Source organism: Pleuronectes platessa, chromosome 9 (genome assembly GCF_947347685.1).
Source record: "Pleuronectes platessa chromosome 9, fPlePla1.1, whole genome shotgun sequence".
NCBI classification, from domain to species: domain Eukaryota; kingdom Metazoa; phylum Chordata; class Actinopteri; order Pleuronectiformes; family Pleuronectidae; genus Pleuronectes; species Pleuronectes platessa.
This window is the reverse complement of record NC_070634.1, coordinates 23831238-23855697: the sequence shown is the minus strand read 5'-3', so window position 1 is coordinate 23855697 and position 24460 is coordinate 23831238. Positions and strand designations below refer to the sequence as shown.

The following is a 24460-nucleotide window of genomic DNA, read 5'->3' as shown; positions in this document are numbered from 1 at the left end:
CCTCCTCCTGAGCGACCGGGACTAGTTACCCTCTGCAGAGACTAGTTAAGAGACGTTAACCCGCTTGTTTCCTGGAGCTGGAGCCAATGTCTGTGGTGCGTCCGTCACTTTGAGGTCAGTGGAATAACAATCACCTGAAAAGTTTCTGCGTCTGTTCGCTTGTTGTTGTTTTTGTTTTTCTTGTGTGTGTGTCTCTTCTCTGTCACCTCAGCTTCGCTTCTGAACGCGTTTCACTTTTACAAACCAAACAAAGTTTCCTCTCCTTGTTTTTTTATAATTTGTCTTATTCTCTGTGACATTCTCCAAACGTGTCCTCATCAACTGTTCCCGTTGAACCCAGACAGTGAAAACGTGTGATGACATGTTCGCATCTCACTTGCGTCACCTCCATACTCCTGGAGAGAGATTCATCCAAACAGTCATCATCACTAGAACATGTGTCACCGACTGACTTCACTGCGAAGAACTCCGAACTCTGCAGCTTCCTTGTTTCAGCTCAACGAAACTGGATCTTTACGTTCACAGGACAAAAACATACACACAGGGGTAGAAGGAACAATTTGAATAAGGGTTTAAAACACTTAAAAACAAGAGTTGTGACAGAAAAGAATATCTAAACACCAGAAGTTTAAAAGACACTTTATATTATGATTTTTATTATAAAAAATGTGCAGCAGCTAGGAGATTTAAAGGTCTTTCAAAGTTAAAAAGTTGTTAGTTCAGGTCTCAGGCTTTGATATGGTTTTAAGAAAATAGACACGATATCAACACTTGAGTCGGTTTCAGAAGTGTGGTTCATGATTGTTCTCTGTCCTTAGAAAATTTAAATACTTGTGCCACAGCAAGGTCATTCAAAATGCTCTCAAGGGGAATTAAGAGAGTAAACACCAAACTAATAGACACATTTGAATAGTTTCAGTCTCTAAAGATAAATAGAATAAAGTTAAAACAAGAGAGGTGCAAGATAAGAGTTCATATTTCTATGTTCATCTCGATCAATTGCTCAATGTCATGTTTTCTGGGTTTGTTCCAGGTGTGTCGTGCCTCCATGTTTTCCATGTTCTTATTCACCATTCAACAATCCAAACAGGATCTTAATACTTAATGTACACAAACATGCACACATGCAATTAAGAGCATCAAGAGCTTATGCACACAAAGAAGGGTAAAGAAAAACATTTCAATGGGGTTTAAAACGTTAAGATTCAATAGAATAAAGCATTTAAAACCAGTTAATCTTATTATAATGCAGTGAGTCACAGTAGTAGTCAACTGAAAGCAGCTGAGAGTTGCAGCAGGTTGTAGCAGGGACTAACACATAAAAGCTAAATTAAAAAACCAAAGAGTTGGAGCAGTTCTCTTGTTTTCAGGGAGTTAGTTCCAGATGTGTGCTGCATGCTGCTTCTCCATGTCTCGATTTTCCACTAAAAGAATCCAAACAACAGGATCCTTGTACTCGTAGTACACAGTACAGTGCGCCAGTAAAGTACTTCAATGTGTATCTCAAAGTGTTATAGGAAAAACAAACAGTAAGAATGAAAACAAGAGTTGTGCAACACAAGAGTAAATACAAGTTTATTTGAATGAAGGCCTGATTTTGAAATAACTGCGAGTCGGAGCCGGCCTGGTGTTTTCTGGAGTTTGTTCCAGATGTGTGGTGCTTCTCCACGTTTAGCTCCGAGTCTGTGGACACTGAGCCGACCTGGGACCAGACAGCCTCAGATTAGAAATGTCCTTTCGAACACTAAACCACTTGGTTAAACCTGGTAGTTAGTTTTTAAATATGCTCTCAATATAAATAGCTCTTCTGTCTCATATTTGTCGTAGCGTGTTCACTTCTTGAGAACAGTTCGTGCTCAGTTTTCATCCCTGAAGCTCAGTTTTCCATTTTGAAATGTGCTTGTCGGGCTCGTTTCACTCCCCTGCAGGGTTCGGGTTGAGTCTCTAATGATGGTTTCTCATAATCTCTCTTCAAAAGGAAATATGACTGTCACTTCAGACCGGGCCACTTAATTGAAGAGGGACTGTTCGGGGCGTATTCATATTGAAGTGCTTATGGTTGAAGAGGCCACATTAGGCCTTTTTTATTATTATGACAGTATGTGAAGGAGAAACTCAAATAACCTCCAGAGGGTTTGTGGTACATTAATATATTGTGTACTGTAGTTTACATAGAAGAGAACTCGCAGTAAGTTAAGAAGAGTGATGATGTAAGGTGAAATGTAAGTTGGCTAAGAGCAGGACGACGCTGTGTCAGGTGTTTGTGTTTTGGGGAAAACAAAGATCCAATTAAAATATTAGACCTATGTGAAAAGTTACACAATAACACACCTGTGGGTTAGAATGACTGAAATCACAAATGATGCATAATTACTCCTGATTTCTTTGCACAATCCAAACCGACTCCCTCGCAGCCTCTCAGAGGTCGACACCAGGAACAGAGAGAACATTTGATTATAAGAAGATTTGTTAAAAAGCATATATTATCGGTGACTTATGATTATTTTCTACCTCACACACACGTCTCAATCACCACTGGGGGAGAAACACACTGTAAAACATGCTGACAGGTCAGATAAGTCTCGGGATGAAAGTCGTTATGAGCATGGCGGCGGGGGGGGGTGATTGTTCCCAGACGTTGTGGTTCCTGCATCAGAAACAGCTGCACCCTTCACAGAGGACGATGCAGTCAACAAAAAAAAAAAAAAGTCTAGTCAGCTGAAGGTTTTCAGCCACAAAGCACTTAGTCGGTGAGAGATGGCAGGAGGATAATAGACCTGTGGGCTGGAGGCGTTCTAGACAATGGAAAGAAAGACGAGTGGACAACAGGAATCAGAAGAAGAGATAGAATCAAACATCAGAAAGTGGGACCTTTTGAACTTTTGAAGTTTTCTGACCCTGTTGTGGGAGTGAGCTGGAAACATTCCCTGCATGGTTTTAAGGTCAAAGGTCACCTGGGGCTTCCCTGGATGGAGTCGGCACTTTACAACTCAGGTGAACATCATATGTTTGTGGCAGGATCAGCGACAGATCCATGATTTATTTAGTTTTTTTTCATTATTTTCCTTTACATTGCATTTACACTGATTTCCAGGGAATAATAAATGGATTTTTTTATTTTGAACAGGAGCATTTAGGGAGATGATATCTTGAAGTTTGAGCAATTTAGTGATGGTATTTAGGTTTATTAAAAACCCCAAATGATCAGAGTTAACTATCAGGATGAGGAGACTGAGGGAAATCAGCAAATATTCACATTTTATCAAATGAAACAAGAGAATTTTATGCATTTTCTAAAATGTTGCAGAGATTATCTGAATCGCTGCCTGTTAAATATTTGTTAACTGGAAAGTCTCGAGATACATTACCTCAAATATTTAAAACAGTTAAATTCACAATGAGATCTTTTTTAATGGGATATATGGAGACATTTCTTTTCACCTAATCGATTTAATTGTAATTTTTTTGTCCGATTGCTGAAAAGATTTCCAGCAGCTTGATTTGCAGTCGGACATTACTGACCTGTAGAAAAGTGACGATTCACTCCTGCATTCTCTCAAAACCACTCGACGGGGTTTGTTTTTGCTCTAAAACTCACTGGACACATGACGGAAGAGCCGCTGAGTGTTCTCTCCTGTTCCCAGCTCCAGTTTCAAGATAAGACGGGGGGGGGTCAGAGAAAGTGTGGAGGGCTGAATCCTCACATTGTTCGGTGGGGTTCATGCGTGGCAGTGTTTGGTCTCTCCAGAGGACGTTCTGTGCACCTTTCTCCTTTCCTTTGAAAAGCTGGTTGTCCCTGCAGCGTGGCAGTGGACAGGGATCCATCATGTCGGACCTGCTGGGCTGACGGTCATGTCCTGGTCTCTGCACTATGCACACGACAGGGAGCAGGTGCTTCATGTCCGCCAGAGGTAGGCTGTGTGTTCACAGTGTGTGTGACGTTAAGGGTAATGTAATGTCATCAGGAAATAACTTTAAAAATGCTAATTTAAAAGATTCTGATTTCGATACCTTCAGAGTTTGTGTGTTGAAAGATACTGAGCACATCCAAAACCTGTGCTTTTAGAAAAATAACCTGTTTGACATGTTTTAACAGATGTAGCTGCTACTTACCCTGTATTTAAGAGATGATTGCTGTTATTGTTAATTATTTTGTTATTGAGAACACTAGGGCCAGCCCTTGAAACTGAAGGTACAAGAACACTGTTTAACTGTTTTAACTTTAACTGGAACATCTGTATTAAGTATCACAAGTATCTATAGTTTTCAGATTGTGTGGCTTCAAATATTGTAGTAAAAGCTAGTGAAAGTAAGGCAGGGGGGCGGGGGGGGGGCGATGCGGCCAGTCGATATAAATGTCACATCATTCTTTCTTTCCTAGTACAAAGACTGATTTTTGCTCCAAGTTGGTTGCCCACACAATACATAAGCAATATATCTACATGCAGTATATTGAACCTACATTTTTTGTTGCGTATCACAATGGTTTTCATTGTTTTATCGCCCAGTCCGACGTCATAATATTTGATGTTTGAAATATTTCCTCAGTGTAGTAATTATCACACAATCAAGGAAAGAAGGAAAGGAAATTGGCAACAACATGTATTGGGTGTAGTAAATGTCCTAGAGTTGTTGGCTCCAGCCTCAGTTCTGAATGTTTGCTGGTCCTCAGCCAAACATCTGAATCTGCCAAATGGGGCTTTGGAACATTTAAAAAAAACAAAGAATCCGTTCTGCTCTGCTGTCTTTGGTGTATTTGAAGTGTGCGTCCGTAGAGATGTGTTGTTTGTCTGCGTCAGTAACGTGACACCTCATTGGCCGACACACGTGAATGAGGTCACGGCAGGAGGTCCCTTCTCACCGCTGTGTAAATATTTCATGACATGACTGAAACAACTGTGAGAATAAAATAAACCTGACACTCAACCTCAGCCACTAAGTGATTGTTTCCTCTTCCGATCGCCTTGTTTGCACTTTACCTTCACATTTTAAAGTTTTCTCCAACTGTTGGCACGACTCCAGCAGTTATTTATATTCATAGACAGCCCGTGAGGTTGAGTGGGCAGAGTTGACAAGTTGCAGACCTCTGTAGTAATTTGAGATATTGCGAACAAGCCCCGTCAGGTCGATGTTTACCACCGACATACTTCCCTCTGATGGAATTACATGCTCTACGTACACTGAGGTGATGAGCTAGCCTGCAGGTTACTGACACAATCAGATAACCAGGTACCTGCTGGTCCGGTCCTAAGCACTTGCACTGAAAGCCTCAAGAGAACTTGGCAGGAGCATGTGAGAAGAACATTTCGGTGCCAAACCAAAGACGAGAACTTTGACTGGCTCAGGAAGCTGTTTGTAGAAATCCCGATTATCTCCTCTTCATTTGCATTAAAATCCCCCCGGGGTCATGAAGGGTGAACTTAGACTTGCATGTTTGATTTGGGCCACTCCCAACATTTGTCCTGTTTATATATAACAGCTGATCTGGCTTTTGGTGAATGGAGGTGGCGGCTTTAACGTCATATGTACCAGTGGTGAGCCAACGCATTGTCCCCCCCCCCCCCCCAGAGGGCACTTTGACCAGACTTAGTTAATTCACACAAGTGGATTTCTCTGGATCGGCCGCCGTTGATTTACTATAAGCTGTGGAGAAGGGGAGGATTGGTGGTTTGGTGTGAGTTTGATTCTTATTTTAATACATCATCATATTTACCCTCAGGAAGTATCGAGATTTTATTGAATCCACGAATTATTAACTCATCATATTAGAACATATTTAATGAGGCAGGTATAATTTTTTATTTCTTTTGAAAGGTGAGAATTATTTTCATTTAAAACAAGTTTCCCTCGAGGTCGCCTGCCGCCAAGTGATTATTTCATGGAGTGTTGAGCAAATAGCCTTAGAGTTCACTGGAGCCACTTAAAGTGACTGTAATTACCATTGAGGCCTGGCCTAATTGGAAGTGACACACACCATCAGGTGGCTCACAAATCTGTTCCCGGTGGCTGAGAGGCAGAGAGATAACAACACTCGGCCAAAGACACTTACCTCTCTAACCTCGGCCACCACAATTCGTCCAGTTCTGCTCGCTAACGACCGGGGGGGTCAATCTGTGCTCGTCCAAACAAGACGTCTCTCTCACTCCCGGCACCCGACCGCTGAGGTCGACGCGAACGCTGAGCGGATTAAGTCCTTTTTGTTTTGCTGTTGCCGGGAGTTAGCAGAGCGCCGGGGAAGAAAGGCCCGGCAGATCCATGGCAGCCGCGTTTCCTTGATTCTCCTGAGACGGTGGACACCAGAGGCCGCGTGCGTTATGTGTGTCCACACGAAGGCGGAGAAGTTTAAGGACGTTGAGCGGAAAGCTCTGCGTTTGCTCCACGTCGAGAGGCCTGCGATGTCCCTGGTGTCAAAGTGTCTCGAGTGCATCAGGATGGGGAGAGGCGGCAGGTACGTGAGGCCCGAGAGGCCGAGTGGAAGGAATCTTCTACCTCGACGTCAGGAAGCATCTCAATCAAGAGCTGTTTGTGTCAATCCTTAAAAAGGCCTAAGTCCCATCTGTCCCTGTGATTTTTAACCTGGTCTCATCCTTGTATTTTAAAGCAGCTTGTTTGCTTGATTGTCAGCTGGATTACGCAAAAAGTACCAAACGGATTTTAACGAAACTTTGGGTTAAACATTGTATGATTGTTGTTTTTATTTAGTTTTTTACATTTTTGCCCATTTCCCCGTGAATAATTCATCGGTGAATTATACTCAGGCATTGTAGTCTGTGTGTGTCTGTGTGTGTGTGTGTGTGTCTGTGTGTGTGTCATTTGGTGCAGACGTTAATTAAGGAGGCTTTATTCAGCTGGATCTGGACGAAGGGGGCGAGTCCAGGAAGTCATCATCACTTTCTTTAACTTCGCCTGATAGGGCTCTTAGCCGAGTTACACACGCTGCTTCCTGTTGAATTACACAGAGTTTGTTTCAACCACATTTCTTTTACAAGAGGAGCAGCTGAGATAAATACCTTTTTTAATCTTTGCCACCAAACTGTGTGAATGGAGATAAGGAAGCTTCTGCATTTTGAAAGGAAGATGAATGCCAGCACATGGGCTGAAGAACAGATTCCTGTAAATGCTGTGTTGTTTGTGTCACTCTCTGGGAGGGGCAGACCTGAACACAACCTTTAACCAGCAATTACCCAAAGCTCTGGTTTGGGTTTTTTAGAGGGAATTCAGGAAACAGAGGAAGTGGTGACCGTCTGGGGAGCACGGCTCATTAATCTGTGATTATTCAAATGAAAATAAATGCTGGCAACTATAACAATTTCTTCAAAACCAAAAGTGTTAAAAAATAGAGGAATAGAAATAGAGATTGAATTCTGTGAATTTACACAGCTTCTTCCTATATGGATAAAATGGTCACTGCTTCCTCTCGCTTCCCAGAAATGAAGCCAAAATAGCAAGGTCCCGCTGATTCACACACTCGACCAATCACGAGTCAGTCTCTGTGTGATAAGCACTTCCTTAAATGACAGGAACCGTCTTTGAGGAAACAAAAAGTTTGTCCACTAACATGGAGGAGGTAGGATTTTATAACCTCTACTGATAAAACCCATGGAGACCCTTTGGCTTCACTTTGGGGGGGTTCTTCATGTCACCCGAATACAGAGAAATAGTGTTGTTATTCTAAATGTAAGATCACTCAACCAAAGTAAAGTACCTTTTAAGTTTTCAGATTTAGTTTGAACATTTACCTTTTTAGATTTCCCATCACTCTTAGGAATCACTTCCTCTTCACAGATCCTGTAGATGAGTAATCCTGTGCGTTCATGCATGACTGGATTTGTTTCACTGTCTCCTGATGTAATGTTTCACTCAAGTTTCTAATTTGTTTTCATTGCTGCTGGTTTGACGCTGGTGAAGAGGGATGGTCCTATTTCCTGTGGTGGGAGGTTCCCACCACAGACACATCTGAGTTTACTTAGCGTTCATGGTTTAAGTAAAGCACACAATTCCATTGAAGGGTATATGTGGAGCTCACGACACACAGGAAATGCGCCGTCTTATTTGGGATTTTTATAGTTCTTGTCTGGACTGTGTGTGTGTTTGTGTGTGTGTGTGTGTCACAGTTGTGTTTTCTGAGCTTTAAACATGCAAACCACAAGTCTACATTTTGTACTTTTAGGCTGAAACATCACCAAGACAAGTAGATTGTTGTTAATATAATTACACAATACATTGATAGTGATTTAAGACTTTTTTGTACAAGACATTTGCTGATTACAGTTTTTTCCAATGTGAGCATTTTTCTACTTTTATCTGAAATCTATTTTTAACTCCAGTTTCGACCAAATAAGCAGTTGTAAGACATCACCTCAACCTAAATAACTGGAGTTTTAGTAATGTTGCTCTTAATATATCTCAGAACTTGTAGGGAACTCTTTCATCTAGGTCTCCAAAATTAAATTTAGATGGATTAGACAAGAATCTGTAATTACAGATGGTTTTCAGTGCTTTAAATCTTCCCCCCTCCCGATCATCTGTAGCTTTGCCAGATTTGTAATTATTGGTTAATCATTCTGTTAGTTAATCAACGGAAAAGAAGATTTCCCTAAGTTTCTGTTTTGTCTTTGTGATTTATGATCTTAAACATAATTTGTTTGAGTTTTGGACTTTTAATCAGACAAATTTACACATTTAAAGACATAACAAAAAATATTTTATTGAGCAGATGATAAAATAATCTGCACTTTTAGTTGTTAATGAAAAATAATCACTGTGTCCCTGTCGACAGAGTTGTAGATTAGAGTTCACCGTCCCTCGACCTCTGACACAGATTCCTCTTCCCTGCAGGATGGAGTCTTCGTGTCTGGACCTGGCTCTGGAGGGCGAGCGGCTCTGTAAGACCGGGGACTATCGGGCCGGCGTGTCTTTCTTCGAGTCGGCCATCCAGGTGGGAACCGAGGACCTTCAGATCCTCAGCGCCATCTACAGCCAGCTGGGAAATGCCTACTTTCACCTGCAGGACTACAACAAAGCCCTGGAGTACCATCGGCACGACCTCACACTCACCAGGTAGTTTCCCAGTTTGGATCATAATGTGTTCCAAAACCAAATCCTCCTTGTTTATGCCTCTGTCCATTGTTTTAAACAGAATATCTGCAGTACGCCTTGAGGGAATTTCTTCAAGTTTGGTTCAATTGTTCAGTTTGATTCAAAGATGAACTGATTCGATGTGGGAGGTCAAAGGTCACAGTGGTCTCACCGGCCTCTGCAAGACATTAGATTGACTTTTTAACGAGGGTTTGTGTTCATGCACAAAAGTTTTAATCGGCTTCGAACAGAAGTAATTAAAGATTCCTCTCAAACAATATTCTGAATAGATGTTGAAACTTTTTTTAATCACGATTCCCCCCCCCCCCCCCCCCCCCCCCGCCTCCATGATTAAATTGCTCAACTCGACTCCACAGTATTTCTGCCTGCAGATGTAAATTACTTTCTTGCCTCTTGTGTCTTCGCACTAACACACTCCAGTAATCTTCCAATATTCCAGTCTAATTATTTCCTAATGTTTTTATTTTTTTTCCCGTTTCAATCCCAGAACGATTGGAGACGAACTGGGCGAGGCCAAAGCCAGCGGTAACCTTGGGAACACATTAAAGCTTTTAGGCCGTTATGAGGAAGCGGTGGTTTGTTGCCAAAGACATTTGGAAATTACAAAAGCCATATATGATAAGGTGGGTTTTACTATAATGAGTTTTATTGTACTGATATCATATTGAATTACATTTCTTCAGTCCTTTTTTAATCCTAGAAAACTGAGAATGAATGATTTTTCACTTTTCTGTTAATACAATTTTAAGTCTGTGGCTCAATGACTTAGCTAAATATAAATAAATATGAATTTGTTAAACCACGTAAAGTTCCGCACGGCCACAGAAAACTGTAGATATGTGCACGATGACGGCCGAGCCTCGGCATACCGACATCTAGAATAGTTTTCCAGCACCCCCGATGCAAACAAGCAGGTCTGGTGTCTGCCTGGTGTATTTTAAGTATGTAATTACAACCGCGGTCAGTGTGGCTTCCATCTGTGAAAACCCGGTGTGCGTGCTGTAGGTTGGGCAGGCTCGGGCGCTGTATAATTTCGGGAACGTTTACCACGCCAAGGGAAAGAGCATCTGCTGGACTGGAGCCGAGCCAGGAGAGTTCCCAGAGGAGGCCCGGATCGCCCTGAGGAAAGCTGCACAGTACTACGAGTGAGTTCACACCAACGTTGACTTCTACATGTTGAGTGGTGGTTTGCTTTTATTTGGGGTATTATCCATCCATCCATTGTCTTATGCTTATCTGGGCTCGGGTCCCAGAAGTAGTCACTCCAGACGTCTTTCCAGAACCTACTGGGGGGATCCAGAGGCGTTCTTGGCCCGGCTGGGATAGATAATCCCTCCAGGAAGTTCTGGGTCTACCCTGGGGTCTCCTCCCCGTTGGGCACTCTACCATCTACGTGATTCTGTTGGATTTAAGAACGATCAGACTCACTGCTCTCGGTGAAGCTGTGTCCACAGTCTCAGTGCTGTTCTTGGCCCACAGGGTTTGCACTAAGTGGAAATCCACCATGACGTCACCCATTGGTTTGTGAACTGCCTCAAATTCACAGTTTTGGTCAGTGACATCCCGGTTTTCTTTCTAAAACAGAAGAAACCATATTTGAAGGACGATTCAGGCATTTCCACTGTCTACGAGTGGAGCACAATGTGGTCTTCTTTATTTATCATCCATCTGCCTTAGGGTTGAAACTGTACTCTGAGATGTGTCATCTGAATCTGGCTTTCCTATCTCACTTTATTTCACCACACCATTCTATGGAAAATGAAGAAACGGTTGTGTGTGTGAGATTAGATCTCAGGAGATCAGCAGTTTAAGAAATACTAAACCCGTCCTGTCCGCCTACTTGTTTTCCTGGAACTTGTAACCACGTATTAAAGTCTCAATGGCTGGAGTTGCTCGTGTTGTCAACACGTGTGGTCCAATTGTCATTATTTATAAATAGAGAAAACACAAATACAACCAAATACATAGAACTTGAATTTTAGATGAGTTATATTTAAATATAAATGCACAACTTTTCAACATTCTTTATTCTGGCCTGGAAAATCATCCTGATAATGTTGACACCTAAAACATGTATTCCCGCCCCCCCCCCCCCCCCCTCCCCCCCATAAAGAGCGAACCTGTGCCTGGTGAAGGGTTTGGGCGATCAAGCGGCTCAGGGTCGAACCTATGGGAACCTTGGAAATACTTACTATCTGCTGGGAGACTTTGGAAATGCAGTGGCGGCACATGAACAGGTGGGTGGCCGACATCTCCTGACAGACAAAGATAATCTAGCTTCACTCAAACGCCATATTTGTCGTGTTTCTTTCTCGTGTCCTGTCTTGATTAACCGTTAACACCTGATCTAAATAACATGCACATTCTGTTTTTCTCATGTTATGCAGCGGCTGCTCGTCGCTAAAGAGTTTGGGGATAAGTCGGCCGAGAGGAGGGCTCACTGTAACCTCGGCAATGCCCACATCTTCCTCAGTCAGTTTGAAGTGGCGGCCGGTCATTACAAGTGAGTCGCCCGTATCTCAGCCTGGTTATTAGGAGATGATGCTCTCTGTCTTCTTTGGACAGTAAAAAGCTTTGTTTACTCTCTTTCATGAATTTACAAACATAGATCAGTTGGAGAGATCAGATTAAATCCAAATGATCTAGAACTGTTCTAAACTGTTTACTTTAAGTTACAAATTTAAGATTTCTAAGCAGCATATACACATTTTGTCAAAGGGCAAATACTGAAATATACATGCTCGTTAATACATTGTAATGTGTCGCAAACCATTTTGTAACTATACTGCTCTAAAATGCTTCTTATAATGAACTTTAAAATACTTCTTTGGTTACACAAATGACACAAATAAAGTTTTGAATACAACGCAGTCTTTCAAAACCAGATGTTCAGTTGCTCACAACCACTCACTCATTAAGCCCAGCAGTTTCTAATCCCTTCACTGCGGCCCCTGGAAAGCGACTCAGAGCAGATAACTATCATTCCTGTGCACCCACCCTCCACATTCTTTGACCTTCCTCCTCCTCTGTTCTTGCCCCCAGGAGGACGCTGCAGCTGGCCCGGCTTCTGAAGGACCGCGCCGTGGAGGCCCAGGCCTGCTACAGCCTGGGCAACACCTACACGCTGCTGCAGGACTATGAGAGAGCCATTGATTACCACCTCAAGCATCTGGTCATCGCTCAGGACCTCAGCGACAGGTATCTGCTGGAAAAGAAGTTGCTTTGCTGCCAAGTTGTTAGCCTTTGAGGAATAATGGGCGTGGGCAGTTTGAATGTGGGCGGTCCCTGAAGGAAGCATTTGCTGAAATGTGGGTGGATACTTAACACACACAAGACACTGAAAAGAAGGGAAAGTCACAAGGAAACACTGACAGCATTTAATGTTTGTGGAAAAACTTGAACATTAAGGAAAATCTGTGCATATTAGTCATTAAAACAACTTTCTATGTACAGATAGAACTCTTCATGCAAAATATTTGATCAGTACACGAAACATGATTTGACCTTTGCAGATAAAATTAAACATCTGATCCACTTCGATTAACTTCAACATTAAAACGCTGCTAACAGCAAGCAGATGTAGTGTGTTATGATGTGAGCACTGAACCAAGTACAAGATAGAAAGATGAAAGTCAACACAACAACACAGATGAGGTCATTTTATAAAGACTTCTCCTTTTCTACAGCTCTGCTAACAAAGCAATCTGCAAATATCTGGTGTTACAGTCTTTATTTTGTTAGTCTTTTGAAAATGAAGCAGGATTATTTTTACTATAAACTTTCACAGCTTTTTTATTGTCATGTAAAATGCAGAATTATTTATGGACCAAATTTCATTCAAGCCCATTCATGTCTAAAATGCAGACTAATATATTGCTATAACATATTTTGCAGAGAAATAAATTATTCTGTTTTGGAAAGATGGCTCTCCTCCAATTTTTAAGATGTTTTTGGAACAAATATATATTTATATAGAAAACGATAACATTTAGAGAAATGAACTCCTGAAAAACACAATCATGAACATTTGATTATTTTCTTGCTGTGAGAACTTGTTCAGATATTACCAGTGAGGTAATTGAGGAAAGTTTTGAATCAATTGCAAAACACCATGAATGACAATATGCCATTTACAACTGAACTGTTTTTTAACACTATGTTTATATGAGTAAAAGTAAATAAGCCAGACTCTTTGGGGAAGTAGAACTCTCCCTCTGCTCCTCCCTTTTCTCTTTATACCTTCTTATAATGGGAAGAAAAGAGTTCTTTGAAAACACGAGTTTACTCATTACAAATAATGATGTGGCGTTTTGATCGTTGTGAAATGTGTAATTGTGATACGTAATAGTTTGAGGAACTTCCTCCTCGTTGTTCCGTAATCCCTGTTGAGTCTGCTCAGCCAGTTTCCCTCTGTGTGCACCACTGCAGAGTCGGTGAAGGAAGAGCGTACTGGAGTCTAGGAAATGCCCACACCGCCCTGGGGAATCATGAGCAAGCCATGTACTTTGCTGAGAAACATCTGGAAATTGCCAAAGAGGTGAATGTTTACTGTTTCACCTCCTCCCTCCGAGTCCAATGGGAAGCTACTGTCAGTCCACAGCTCCATCTACTGGTTGAATGCAGCAGCAACGCTTGAGACTATGAATTAGGCTGCTTATATGTATACATGCATTCATATTTATTATGGACAGAAAAGTTACAAAACCAGTGCAAAAAAGACATGCACATTCCAATATTATGATTTTTCTTTGTTTTGATAAAAAGACGGGAGACAAAAGCGGCGAGGTCACAGCCAGGATGAACCTGTCGGACCTGCGGCTGGTTGTCGGCCTGAAGTCCAACTCCAACATCCATCCCAACATCTTCCGCAACACAAACACTAACAACTCCCCTCTGCCAGTGAGCTACCAGGGTTACTCCAACCACCCAGGTGAGTCACCGCTCCTCAGAACACAACAACAGACAAGTCCTTTTTTAGGAACGTGTCAAAACAAAACATCTCCGTCTTTGTCTCAGGGATGAATTCTCCGTTGAGGAGGAGAGGAAGTGCAGAGAACCTGAAGCTGAGTCCAAGTCCTGAGAAAAGTCCACCTCCTGACTCCCCAGCAAAACCAGTACGTTAGTGTGTAACCACATTGTCAGGTGTCTAATGTTTGGTCACAGTGATTTCAGAAAGCTCTTGACTTAATTAAATGCTTCACTTATTTACCCTGCACACACAAATCCAGAACTTGTTAGAGAAAGAAGGAAATTCCTGGTTCTGCATATTGTGGATTTGTGTCATCCTGCTGACAAACAAACAAATGTACAGGGGAGAATTAATTTCCCTCAGAACCTGTTCAACCTTTTAACGTTAACATGGGAAAACAAAAGACCTGTGACATTTAATTCTCTCTCTCTGTGTGTGTGCACCTTCTCGACTGTTCAGGGCTCAGACGAGGATAAGTTCCCCGGCTCTTCAAAAAACAACACCATCAAAGCTTCCACCAAACTCTTCCTCTTCCACCGGCTGAGAAGCAGGAAGCACAAGAGCAGCAAGTCGCCTCCTAAAGACCAACAGGAAAACTGCAGCGAGCAAACGGCTGCAGAGCAGGAGACGCCAGCGTCCATCAAGGTATTTCTGTAACACGCCTCACCCTGCCCATTGTAAACAGTCCTGGAAAAAAACCACAAGAGGATTAACGATGATTCACACTCCAGTAAAAGTTTAAAAAGCGAGACCACAGCGTTACGACTGTGGGAAAAAATAACAATGAATGGAAATGTGTGATCATTATTTCTGACTCATAAGTTGCTCAAAGCAAAGATGAGGCAGGCTCAAAATTAATTTTTCAGGACTTTCCAAATTGCAGGGCAGACAGCTGAACTGTGTTATTTCTTTTTTAAAGAATATTTGCAGTCGCGTGAAAAGTTATTTTATTATCATTGGTCCACATCAAACCGAACCATGTGTTTTGTATCAACACTTTAATAGTTTCGAAATTTTGACCAATTATGGGAAGTTGAGACAGAATCAAACTATAGAAGAAGAGGAAGTGGTTTTCTTATCATCTTCTCCTCTGATGATAAAATGTTTGAATGACGAGGACGTTCACTGAACTAGAGATCGGTGATGTGACAACGGCTCTGACAAAGTAACCGGTTCATTCGTTTTCTCCATTCAAACTAAAAGACAACAAATGTGTCTACAAACCATCAATGTCCAGTATAGGTGGACGTAGCGTTTTTCAAAGTCAAACCAATACTAACTGCATCAAATGTTCAAGCACACGTGGATGTAATTGGATTTCTCAGTAGTAAAATAAAAATAGACAAAACACTTGACGTTTGTGAGGATTGTGTCACGTGTCCTCACTTTGTTTTACTCTATGTGATCCACACTACAGGCCGGATCGCGGGACACCATCGGAGAGGACGGCTTCTTCGACCTCCTGTCTCGTTTCCAGGGCAGCCGAATGGACGACCAAAGGTGCTCCCTCCTGGATGGCCAGAGCCATCTCCCCGCCCATTCCTCCCCCTCCTCCACCCCACCTGTAGCTGAAAGGAAATGTGAGTCAGCCCCTCCTGCTTTCGTCTGTGTTCACACCATCATTCACATTGTCTGGTGAATCCAAAATGATCCCGTGGAAAGACGTGAAAGAAACTCTACCACTTGAAGGTCTCGTCTCAGTTTCCCCTCATGGTGTGAATGCAGCTTGTCCACAAGCGTGTCCTTAGATATTAAATGTTGAGAATCACTCACTCCTCGGAGCTTTGAGTTTCCTTTTGACACTTTTTGTCCAACATGAAAACAAGCTTTTCGGGGTTTGTGCTCGATGGACGACATTTTACAGCCAATTTTCCATTTTGAGGGAAGTGCTTGATGCTCAAACTTTGGAATTTCGGCTGAAGGTTTCCTCAAGTTTCATTAAACTGCAAACTTGAAAAAATTGATCCCTCTAGCACCGAATTCACCTCCAAAATAAAATGCAGAGTAAAGAATTAAAAGCACAACTCGCCGTTCCCTTCACGAGCAATAAAATAATAATTCTCTTGATTTCCAGCTATTTCAGCTCGCGACCCACCATTGCAGGATCCCGGTCATTTCCTGGAGCTGCTGGCCAGCTCCCAGGCCCGTCGACTGGACGACCAGCGAGTCAGCCCGAGCCATTTTCCTGGCTTACGTCTCAGCACCTGCAGCCCGCCGCGTACACCCTCCACCTCCAGCGCAGAACAGGACCCCACCCAAGGTGATGGAGTGATGGAAGTTACATCCAGATTAAATGTCAAGATGCGTACGTAGAGATTAATGCTCTTTTTTTCCCCCTCCTCCCCTCCCAGCCCCCTCCTCCAGCACAGATACCCCTCAGACACCCTCCCTGTACAGTCGACTCGAGACCAGTGCTGATCAGCCTGAGGGGGACGACGTCTTCTTCGACATGCTAGTTAAGTGCCAGGTGAGAAAAATAAATCTATTAATGCAGAAAAAAGTGGAAATGTGTCATTTTTAGGCAGTCGGTGTAGATATTAGGACAATGTTATAAAATACCATCAACGTGGAAGTAATTGAAACTGTTCTGAATTGATCTTTTGGTTGCGGGAAAGACGATGGACACCGACTGTCTCTGTAGATGTGGCATTTCCACTGTTTATTCTAATCTTCCCCTTTTTTCCTAAATCTTGGGGAAGGGGAAGTAATTCTGGGACTCTCAAAAAGTCTTTAAATAACATGTCCCTGCAGAAACCCTGGTTAAATATTTAATTTGGTCTTGATTTATTATCAGACACTTTATTCTCCCTGAACTATGCGCTTTACTGTGATTGTTCTGATCCAATGTGTACTGACTAAAATACTTCAATCTAAGTTTCCTCCATGTCCCATCTGATAACATGGAGTTCACCTTTCTACACTGCATCAGGCCTACATTGACCCATACTCTCTTGCCTCTTGTGATGTTTCAGGGGTCCAGACTTGACGACCAGAGGTCCATTGCTCCACCTTCTCCTCCACCTTCTGCTCCACCTTCTTCATCTAAGGGTCCAACGGTTCCAGACGAGGATTTTTTCAGTCTCATCCTGCGTTCCCAGTCCAACAGGATGGAGGAGCAGCGAGTCCAGCCGCCACCTGGTGTTACCCAATCCAAAGTAGACTGACCCCACGCAGCGACTTGTGGTGTTATCTCAGGACCCACATGAAGTAACCAAGCTTTCTTTTGTCTTTTTGTAACCACATGACCCTTGATTCCTGCCTTTTGGAGCGGTCCTGACAACATTCACATGAGGATGCCAAGAATACAAGTGACGCAATGCGGAATTAAGGTGTCAAATAATACAGAACTGGTCATTGTGACTGTGAAACCAAGGGAAATGTAGCGTTTCAGGCCTTTTATCAGACACTTGGGGAGCAGTGATGTCCGTCTGCTCTGGAGGCTTGCATCAAGTCGCTCGTACAAACTGTGGGTCGTTCATTTGCTTTAAGGATAGAAGCCAAACTGAAGGAATTTCTGCTTCACGTTGGACGAGAGACATTCTATGGATGGAGGGATCCGTCCCAGAGACTCTGCAGTGAAGCAAAGTGGAACCGCTTGGTCTTAATTGACCTCTGACCTCTCCAACAACTCGTCAAAGGGTCAAGTGGCAGAACTTCAGGGAAATAAAGGTTCACGTCCGTCCTTACTGTTCCACTCATGACCAGTGGAGCCATTTATAGGAGCCACTTCTGGATCTTGCATTTAAAGACTTTAACAAGGACAATTTCATTGTTTAAGGTTCTATGAGTGGAGCATCATTGCCATGAAGTGAAATGGGATTTTTCTTCTATGTAACACGATTTTACAGATGATTAACTAGTGTGAGTTAAAGAAATGCTATTTTAGCCTTTATACTGATATGTTCTCCTGATAATGGAGAAATAAAATCTCATGAATCTCCATTAGTTCTTTATTTAACCTTGATTGGGTTCAGCGTACAACATTTTCATACTTCAGAAATCAATTTCAATCTAATTTTCATCTTCATATCGATATAAATAAGTGTATTTACAAAGTCTTCTCCAAATCACTGCATCATATAATCATCATAATATTCAACTCAGCAAACCTGGAGCAGAAATATTTAAGACTTCCTCAGTGCACATTAGAGGTTAGGTTATTTATTCAGACATTTCAGTATCTTCACATTAAAAGATCCGTCTACGCCTCTGACGTCAGCCTCTCCTGATGCGTCCTGCACCTGAAAGAAGGAAGTGGCCAATTTAAGATTCTTTTAAAGATGTTTTAACCATCGACTTCATAGAGTGAACAACGATCCAAGCTGAGGTATCAAAACTAAAACTGATCACATCACTCATCGGTACCAAAGAAATGACAGTGATAATTGTAAGAGTTTCTTAATGTCCTCAGGATTAACAGTGAGCGGACGTCTGATCTTACCTGTTGATGCAGCAGTTCAAGAAGCAGTTGTTTGTCTTGTTGAGTCTGTACACGCCAGAGTTCGGCAGATCTTTACACACTGACAAGAACCTCTGCAGCTCAGATGTCGGGATTCCACTCTGCTGCTGTTGCTAAATGAAACGGACCGAAATTGATAATTTAGGTATAATGCAAAAATAACAGATTCCCACAAAGCTTGGTGGAAGGATGGAACATGGGACACGATAAGTAGAAATGAAATCAAAGTGGTTGATTCAGGAATTTCTTATTTCATCGTACAGGATTTTGAAATTTTTTGATTTACAAGGAAATAATAAAAGATCGTGATTGGAAATGGGAACCATGGGCCTGTGCGGATGGGAGAGCCACTCCAGTTCAGATTGTAAATCAGTGGACACTGGATATCCGGACAAAGACGAGCCCAGTTTTGAAGGAGTTCTGTCTCTTTTGCTCACTACAGACTGTTTATCCAGAGGCAACCAAAGCCTCCGACATGATTCATCAAACTACAATCAGAAACCAGAGGCTGTCCAGCCCCCGAAATCGTGTCCTTCTCCTACTTATTCTGCATTTAAATCTCTGCATTACAATACATTTCTGAAAGATCATTCCTAACCAAGAACGGAGATACAAAAATGACCCATATGAGAGAGTGATTAACAGTTACCTTGATTGTGTCGTAGGTGTCGGTGATGATTGTAATGAACAGGCTGAGGATCATGTAGATGAAGAGCGAGACGAAGGTGTAGAGGTAGACTCGGCTGTAAATCCACACCAGGCTGCTCTTCTGCCTCATGTTCATAAAGGTGGGAAACATGTCGTCTCCGTTGATCAGAGAGAACAGACACTCCGACACTGTGTTCAAGGTCCGGAACTAAAACAAAAAAAAAAGGATGTGATCTTTATTTATATTATTTGTCCTCGTGATTGCAGAGAAGGGGACTAAGTCTTCTCAGGTCTGGCTTCAGAGAAGTAGTGCAAACTTTTCTTGGTGTGACGTAAACACACTTACCTTCTCGTGATATGGTCCAAGGACGATCCAGCCGCACAAACAGTAACTGAGGTAGATGATTCCAGCGCAGCAGATGAACCGGATGACGTTTGGGAAAGCTGCCCTGAGCGTCAGGATGAGGATCTGGAAAAAGAAAGTGAACACATGGTGACAGACCTGAAAGATTGTGCACTGAGGACAAGTGTCAGGAAAACACTCTTTGAGCACACGGTCAAGCTAAAGGCAATCAACAAGAATGAGCCTTAAAGAATCTCCCCAAGGGATTTTAAATATAAACTTATGATGCCAAAGACTTCATGATTTTAAGTGCAGAGAAAAGTACATGTTCCCACATCCTGTCACTGTTTTTTAAATCTACACCGATGAAACTTTACCTTCAAAATATGACATCTGATGAAAGAGTCACATCTATTTTTGCACAATGGGGAAAAACTGTTTAGCAGCACGACCTCTTAAGAGTCTAAGTTTTAACAAAAATAGCTGTGAGAACAAAAATTTGCATCATACAGGCTTTGTGTGTTAAGCGATGTTGAATTATTGCAAAGATAAAACTAATCTGGTTTTACATTGTACTTCCTGAAGTAGCCCATGTAGCGGATGACCCCGATCCAGACGAACATGGTGCCTGTGCCGAGAAGGATGCTGCAAACATCATAGCTCGTGAGGGCCTGGAAAAAAATGTATTATCAGTCTGATTAACGGAACATATGAACATGCATACTGTATACAGGGTTAGTAAATTCATGAAAGGCTGTAGTTTGAAATCATGAAATTGACTGAACCAGGAATCTGTCTCATTACCTTGGTCTGGATCTCTATCTTCAGAATGGAGCCAATGATGGTCAGTGTGTCGCTGACGATGATCAGGATGTACCAACCGTTCACAAACTCCAACCTGTCTGACATTGGGACTTTTTGATTGCAGTACGACGAGTACTCCTGTTAAAAAATAAAACACAGGTCATACCAAACACCAATGAAGAAGTTATCACTAATGTTTTTGTGTGCATGGATGTATCATTTGAAAGGACGTTTTGAGGGTTCCAATTGGTTTTAGGGTTATTGGTTAAAATCAGGTTCAGGTCGGGATGAGGGATGAGCTTAGGCTTTTAGTTTCAATGGTTAAGTTTAGAGCAAGAGGCAAATTTGTATCCGACAACATCATGGGAGGATTCCTATGATGCTGTTTGTCCCTGTACACCTGTATGATTATTAGTTGGGACAACAAACACACTCAGCTGACTCACCAGCTGCAGCTGAATCCCGTTGATCACCGAGCGTGTGCAGAGTGCGAAGGAGGTGACGCACGTTATAATGATGAGGCAGTCAAACAGCACAGTCAGGTTTATGCTTCTAGGAGCTGAGGGAACAGACACACATACATTAACCCATATGAATGTATAGAGAAACAAACACTTTGAAGGTCCAGCACAGATTCAAGTCCCAGGTTTTTAGCCATTACAAATCCCAACAATTCCGATGATTCCTTAGTTTGCTATAAAATCAAGTCTGTGCACTCACATGCTCCAGTTACTTTCCATTCTCTGCATTCGTTGATGTCAACATCATTTTCCAGGTCAATCTTTATCCTGCCGCTGTGAGCTTCATTGTTGAAAGTGATCTATTAGACAGACAGATGCATTTCAGGGGGGATGGAAGTTTGGTCTAAAGAGTATCTCCATTTTGCCATTACCCAAATAGTTAAACATTTACTTGCCAGGCCCTACAGGTAATATTTAACCATGCAAATAGCAGATGCTTTGTGAAAACACCTTAACTTTTAGGCTGCTCTGATTTACATCTAAAATACCATAGTTAATTAAATGCAAGGTTCACGTTCTCTTAAATCGTCATTTAAACTCTGAACACGTGTCTGAGTAAATAACACAGAAACAAAAAAATTATCATATCTGCCACATCACAAGAAGAAAGTCTGAAGACAACTAACGTACGATCACAGTGAAGTCGTAGCAGTCGGGCAGCTCTCGATGTCTCACAGTCTGTAAATTTATGGCCTTGAGAACAAACGTGATCTTGACAGAGAGCATCCTAGAAGACATGGTTTACATGAACTGACACAAGTTCTTATTAAAATCAAAACCAAGATAGGAAAACGTTTGTGCATAAAGAATGGTGTACACACCTTTTAAAGTGCAATTCAAAATTTGGAAGTGCTTCCCCTGGTAATGGCTGACGCATCGGATATATTTTCAGGCAATCTGTTGGATAGAGAAAGAAAAATGACAATGTGAAAGAACAATAACATTTCCAACAAAGAATAAAACGTTTCAGTTTTCCACACGTAACTCCAACACGCATACCAGTTTGCACATGTGCATCGATTTCAAACGTGTCATTCCCAGGGTAGATGGAGACGTTTCTGTAGTACTCCTGACACAGGGACAGCGGAGTGTAGGCGCCGCCATCTTTGTCATAATCGTGATTTCCTGCTGTGATGTTATGCAGATGTCCATACTGGAAATGACCAATTTAAAGAGAGTTATGGCATAGGGTTGTTTCAGGGAAATGTTTTATGACACGAACTACATGACCGCATCGAGTGACCTGATCAAAGTCCAATCCCATGACAAGATGTGCGCTTATAAAATTCCAGTAATTATTTACAGTAACACCAAAACAAAAGGTGGAGAGCTACAGCATAAATAAATAGTTCCAAGGAAGATTCCAGTATTTATTTACCTGCTTAAGGATGTAATCGATGTGGTCATACACATCCTCTTGTCTGTAGACGGCATATGAAGCCATGCCTCCATCAACGTAATCCTTTAGGAAAAGGTGCTTGAAAGTCATCAGATTCTCCTCCTTGAATGTGACAACCATCTGGTTACTGAGCCCAAAAGACACCAACTGGGGGAAATGGGGAAAAAGACATTTGCTCATATCCGGGAGGTGAAACATTAGAGACAACATCTGTTTCGGTTTATGTCTGAGATTATTACCTGGATGGTAATAACAGCAATTTTTATGATCTGGAGTACGAGCTTCCAGGGTTTTCGTCCACGAGCATGATACTTCTCACAGGGGTTCATGAAGAAGAATTTGATCTTCCTTCTGAGACACTCCACGTTGTCCAGATCCTCCGGACACTCGTGGTCTTCCCAAGCAAGGCGGGCATTTCTTATATGTGCATCATACAAGTCACCGGAGTCCTCCATATCTGAAACAAATGGAATGTGTGTGTCTTAGATGCAAACTTTTGATTAAAAAACATCACTGATAATGGGTAGGGAATACTAAAATACTTAGATTCATATTTCAATGCATTGTCTGGACTTAACAATAAAGTATAAACTTGGTACCAACAAATAAATCAGTCGCTCAACTTCAACAACATCACTGGAGCATGGATGGTTCTGTGTTTATGGGGACATTTGTACAGTGCTACAAAATGTAATTTCCCTGCAACAAATCTGTCGTTTATTAGGTTTACAGTTGTTCCATTTCAGGAATATGCAGATTAATAAGAACTTTATGTTTTTGGTGTGTCATTGTTCCCTTCACACAAGAAGATTCAGTCACCCACTCCAATATAAACGTCTGGTAAGAGAAACTAAAATTGCTTTTCGCTACTTTTTCACATTTGTCATGACATCATCTTGAAAAATGTATCCTTTTGGTTGATTTATTAATATGTTAAATAATATTTTAATGTTAAAACATACTAATTTTTTAGACTTACAAATTTACAGTATTACCTTCCACAACAATCTAAATGTTCAGTATTATATATTTGAAATATTGCAGGATTTGGTATTCGCGATTGCATTAAATGCAAATAAATGATAGGTCATATATAATTTTCATCAATATAATGAAACAAAGGCTCATTGCATATTGATATGTTGTTGAACACAGTGAGGAGGTCTGACACGTCTATTGATCCATGTTTTCTGTTTATCAAGAGTTCAGCTGTGGTTTTCAAACTTCAGAAGAGCAGGTTTACATCAAATAAAACTATAAATGTCAACTTATATTTATACTTGGGTCATACATGTATATTTACTGTTACTTGAAGTGTAACGAATGGCAAAGTGAGCCGGTGCCCGCGGGGAGGACCTGACCTGAGGCCGCTGGGGTCGCGTGTACCTGAGCAGTGTTGAGTAACACAGGGCAGCTCGCGTCCTGGAGCCTGAACGTCTTCCACCATGACAGCCACTCATGAAACAGCCATTATTACCGAAGCAGTGGAAAAAGTCCCGTCTCTTAGTGTCCGGACGGGACAGAGAACCGGAAGTGAAGGGGTGGTTAATCAGGACCGCTCACCTGCACAGCGACTGGACCCCCCTTCGGATTGGAATCACCTGTCGAGTCCCGGAAGTCCGTGCACTCACATTCCAGCTCAGATGGTTCTGACGTAACGATCAGAGGTGTTCGTGGGTGAACTCCTCAAACTGCGTCGTGAATTGCGCAGGTGAACGTACCCTACGTAGTTGAGAGGGAGGGCGGTATTCTAATCCTGACCGATTGGCTCCTGGGGCTGTCAGTTACTGCTTCCCCCTCCCCTCCCGCCCCTCCCGCTCCTGTATCCCCTGGCAACCAAACAAATGTATGGAGGGGGCTTCAAGCTAAAGTTTCAACGAGCGGTAAAAACTTATTTATTCTTCTTTTAACTGTTTCTCTCTGATATAACAGCATTTATCATCAACTACTAACAGTTCAAGCTTGGATTCATCCCAGTTGTAATGCTAATGAAAGGCTAGTTATCCCACAGCTCTTTAGTTAAGTGTAATTTGTTAGCTAGCAAACCCAGGGCTTTATCTAAGTGCCATTAGTTAGCTAGTTATCCTAGAGCTCTTTATATTAGTGTCATTAGTTTTCTGGTTGTCCCACAGCTCTTTAGCTAAATATCATTAGTTAGTTAGTTATCCTAGAGCTCTTGGGCTAAGTGTCATTAGTTAGCTAGTTATCCTAGAGCTCT

At 42.0% G+C, this 24460-nt stretch overlaps 2 protein-coding genes across 3 annotated transcripts; one reads left to right on the top strand and one right to left on the bottom strand.

Moving 5' to 3' along the window:
* Positions 1-3683: 3683 nt before the first annotated feature.
* LOC128448402 (G-protein-signaling modulator 2) lies at positions 3684-18008 on the top strand. The gene is made up of 15 exons (XM_053431022.1): positions 3684-3911; positions 8839-9060; positions 9587-9722; positions 10105-10244; positions 11213-11336; positions 11487-11602; positions 12142-12297; positions 13528-13636; positions 13864-14029; positions 14116-14213; positions 14528-14713; positions 15486-15648; positions 16143-16328; positions 16420-16535; positions 17041-18008. Exons 1-15 carry the CDS (start codon positions 3853-3855, stop codon positions 17230-17232), a joined length of 2169 nt encoding a protein of 722 aa, XP_053286997.1. The 5' UTR covers positions 3684-3852; the 3' UTR covers positions 17233-18008.
* Positions 18007-23943, bottom strand: mcoln3b (mucolipin TRP cation channel 3b). Of its 2 annotated transcripts, none has more exons than XM_053431024.1 (14): positions 23806-23943; positions 22482-22699; positions 22222-22389; positions 21843-21996; positions 21665-21740; positions 21474-21570; positions 21043-21142; positions 20769-20881; positions 20323-20460; positions 20088-20189; positions 19522-19644; positions 19177-19383; positions 18510-18640; positions 18007-18309 (listed from the first exon to the last, which is right to left on the bottom strand). In XM_053431024.1, exons 2-14 carry the CDS (start codon positions 22695-22697, stop codon positions 18270-18272), a joined length of 1665 nt encoding a protein of 554 aa, XP_053286999.1. In that variant the 5' UTR covers positions 22698-22699; positions 23806-23943; the 3' UTR covers positions 18007-18269. The 2 variants fall into 2 exon arrangements, with proteins under 2 accessions (XP_053286999.1, XP_053286998.1); XM_053431023.1 differs by having other exon boundaries at positions 23629-23877.
* Between the last annotated feature and the right edge of the window lie 517 nt (positions 23944-24460).

Coding starts and splice junctions, on each gene's coding strand:
- LOC128448402 (XM_053431022.1), top strand. CDS start 3,853: ATGTCCTGGTCTCTGCACTATGCACACGACAGGGAGCAGGTGCTTCAT. Junction 11,337..11,486: donor CAGTGGCGGCACATGAACAG/GTGGGTGGCCGA, acceptor CATGTTATGCAG/CGGCTGCTCGTCGCTAAAGA. Junction 15,649..16,142: donor ACCTGTAGCTGAAAGGAAAT/GTGAGTCAGCCC, acceptor CTTGATTTCCAG/CTATTTCAGCTCGCGACCCA.
- mcoln3b (XM_053431023.1), bottom strand. CDS start 23,689: ATGGTGGAAGACGTTCAGGCTCCAGGACGCGAGCTGCCCTGTGTTACT. Junction 22,700..23,628: donor TGTTACTCAACACTGCTCAG/GTACACGCGACC, acceptor CATTTGTTTCAG/ATATGGAGGACTCCGGTGAC. Junction 21,571..21,664: donor TTTGAATTGCACTTTAAAAG/GTGTGTACACCA, acceptor CATGTCTTCTAG/GATGCTCTCTGTCAAGATCA.